The sequence below is a fragment of the Alosa pseudoharengus genome, unplaced genomic scaffold (assembly GCF_046254945.1).
Source record: "Alosa pseudoharengus isolate Yale_2024_CS ecotype anadromous, Long Island Sound unplaced genomic scaffold, YU_APseudo_1.1 YU_APseudo_1.1_scf_12, whole genome shotgun sequence".
NCBI lineage: Eukaryota > Metazoa > Chordata > Actinopteri > Clupeiformes > Clupeidae > Alosa > Alosa pseudoharengus.
In genome coordinates, this window is record NW_027468587.1 from 13998598 (window position 1) to 14001097 (window position 2500).

The 2500-nt window shown below is 43.9% G+C and overlaps 1 protein-coding gene across 1 annotated transcript in view; it reads left to right on the plus strand.

Annotated features, from left to right (window-relative positions):
* LOC143118353 (neuroendocrine convertase 1-like) overlaps window positions 1-2500 on the plus strand; it is a 189046-nt gene that overhangs the window by 113985 nt on the left and 72561 nt on the right. Inside the window, exon 11 of the mRNA XM_076279419.1 lies at window positions 326-538. Coding sequence (XP_076135534.1) covers window positions 326-538 — 213 coding nt within the window. The remainder of the gene's footprint in view (window positions 1-325; window positions 539-2500) is intronic.

Consider the following 2500-nt stretch of genomic DNA (forward strand, 5'->3'; position numbering starts at 1 on the left):
ATCAGAAACATTATTTCTACGTTCCTGTTCAAAGGCCTCACCTCTAAATAGTAACCAGTTTGAACATTATAGTAATAACGTTTTTTTTAACACTGACATTGCCTTTACAAATTGATTTATGCACAACAAATCAAACCACATCAGTTATCAAGGCTAACAGTATCTAGCAAGGCTTAAAGTGTTCAGGCACTGTGTCTGAATTCAGGCATGGGCCAGGCCATTTACGATTTGAATTGTCCTTGCCTGGATCCCAGTAAAATCCTTACCTATACGTTGCTGCCAATTGCATGACACTTAACACAGATCAACCACCCCCTCCCTCCAGGGTCGAGGTGGTAAAGGGAACGTCTTCGTCTGGGCTTCTGGTAACGGCGGGGCGCAGGGTGACCACTGTGGAGCTGACGGCTATATCAACAGCATCTACACCATCGCCATCGGAGCAATCACTCACACCGGCCGCTCGGCCTTCTACAGCGAGCCCTGCCCTGCCACCATGGCAGTCACCCTCACCAGTGGCAACCCAGGCATTCTGCCCGTGGTACTGTAAGCCTGTTCCGATGAGCCAAGTTTATGTATGGTACTGTTGACACTCACTTACTGTACATGTGGTATGATCAGAGATCAAGAACAAGAGAAAAAGGGGTTAGGTTTATGTGTATGTGTGGAGCAGATGCTCTCAAAAATATATGTAATAATAATAAAAAGAAGAATCACTTTTCTATTCATAAAAGACAGGCAAATTATGACGGTGATGCTACAGTAGGCACTACAGTTCTACTACTTTCCAGTATAACCGCTAAAGAAATTATCTATGCCCCATATCTGTCTCTCTCAATCTAACTGCTGAAAAGACATACCCAGTATTACATGCTGCATTTAAAAATGATCATCATTACGTTCTAAATTTAGCTTATATGGTCATCATTAGGTTCTAAATTTAGCTAATATGTTCATCATTAGGTTCTAAATTTAGCTAGATCTGTAGATCTATAGAGCACATAACATAGACACAACTCAAAGTTGCCTCTATCAATTATAAAAATGTAGGTAAAGCATACATAAAATGAATTAAAGATTAATTGATATATTAGAAATGTAAAAAAAGCATCAAATTGCAGTGAAGAATGTTACTGTAATATGCTAACCTCAACTCCACTTATTGAAATTGGACAAAATAAAACACAAAATATTCTTTTTATGATCCATGGCCATGGAACACTCCTACTTTAGCTGATATTTATAGACTTATAGCGGTTGCATTGCTTGCCATCTTTAGGATAGCAGCAGGTAGCGTTGAGTGGCTAGCTAAAAGCCCTTGTGGTTGATCCTACGACCTACCTGTAGGAGGCAGCAGTGAGGCAGAGACCCAATGACAATGAGCTGCTTAGGTGTCTCTGATTAATAGATTCATTAAATATTCCTCTGTTCCCATTACACCTTGATACAGTACACATATAGCGTGTGTGTGTGTGTGTGTGTGTGTGTGTGTGTGTGTGTGTGTGTGTGTGTATGTGTGTGTGTGTGTGTGTGTGTGTGTGTGTGTGTGTGTGTGTGTGTGTGTGTGTGTGTGTGTGTGTGTGTGTGTGTGTGTGTGTGCAATGCATGTCTGTGTGTGTGCATGTGAGTGTGTGTTTCTGAGAATGAGAGAATATGCAGGTGTGTGTGTGTGTGTGTGTGTCTGTGTGCGAAGGCTCTTTTGTGTTTAGCTGTCGTTTGACGCCGGTGAGAGGGCTCAGGGTGGCGTGATATTTATAGCGTCCTGGTGGTTGACCCGGCGGCATGAGGAAAGCAGGAGCCTTCAGACAGCTGATGCACAGACGCAGGTGGTAATTAGGGGTGAAACAGGAGGCAGAGACCAATGAGAGGTGTTGATGTGCACTTCAGGAAGAGAGAGAGAGAGAGAGACTGAAATAAGAACATGTGATGGATACACATGTATCTTGAGAATGGAAGAGAGAAGGATATGAATAGGAGAGAAATGGAGAACTATAGATACAACTGAGAAATGCGGAGACAGAGGAGCAAAGGATGAGAAAAAATAAAGGGGTGGTGAAGCAGAGAGAGACAAAAAGAGAGAGATAGGGTGGGGGGAGAGAGAGAGAAAGAGGCTGAGAGATAGAGAGAGAGAGAAAGGGTGGAGAGAGAGAAAGTGTGGGGGGGTGAGAGAGAAAGAGGCTGAGAGATAGAGAGAGAGAGAAAGGGTGGAGAGAGAGAAAGTGTGGGGGGTGAGAGAGAAAGAGGCTGAGAGATAGAGAGAGAGAGAAAGTGTGGGGGGTGAGAGAGAAAGAGGCTGAGAGATAGAGAGAGAGAGAAAGTGTGGGGGGGTGAGAGGGAAAGAGGCTGAGAGATAGAGAGAGAGAGTAGAGAGAGAGAGAGAAAGTGTGGGGGGGTGAGAGGGAAACAGACAGAGACAGGAAGAGAGTGAAGCAGAGAGTAAGGGGGACAAAGAGTCCCCTATGGGCTGTATTAGGAAGATTCCCTCTCCTTCTCAATATCCACA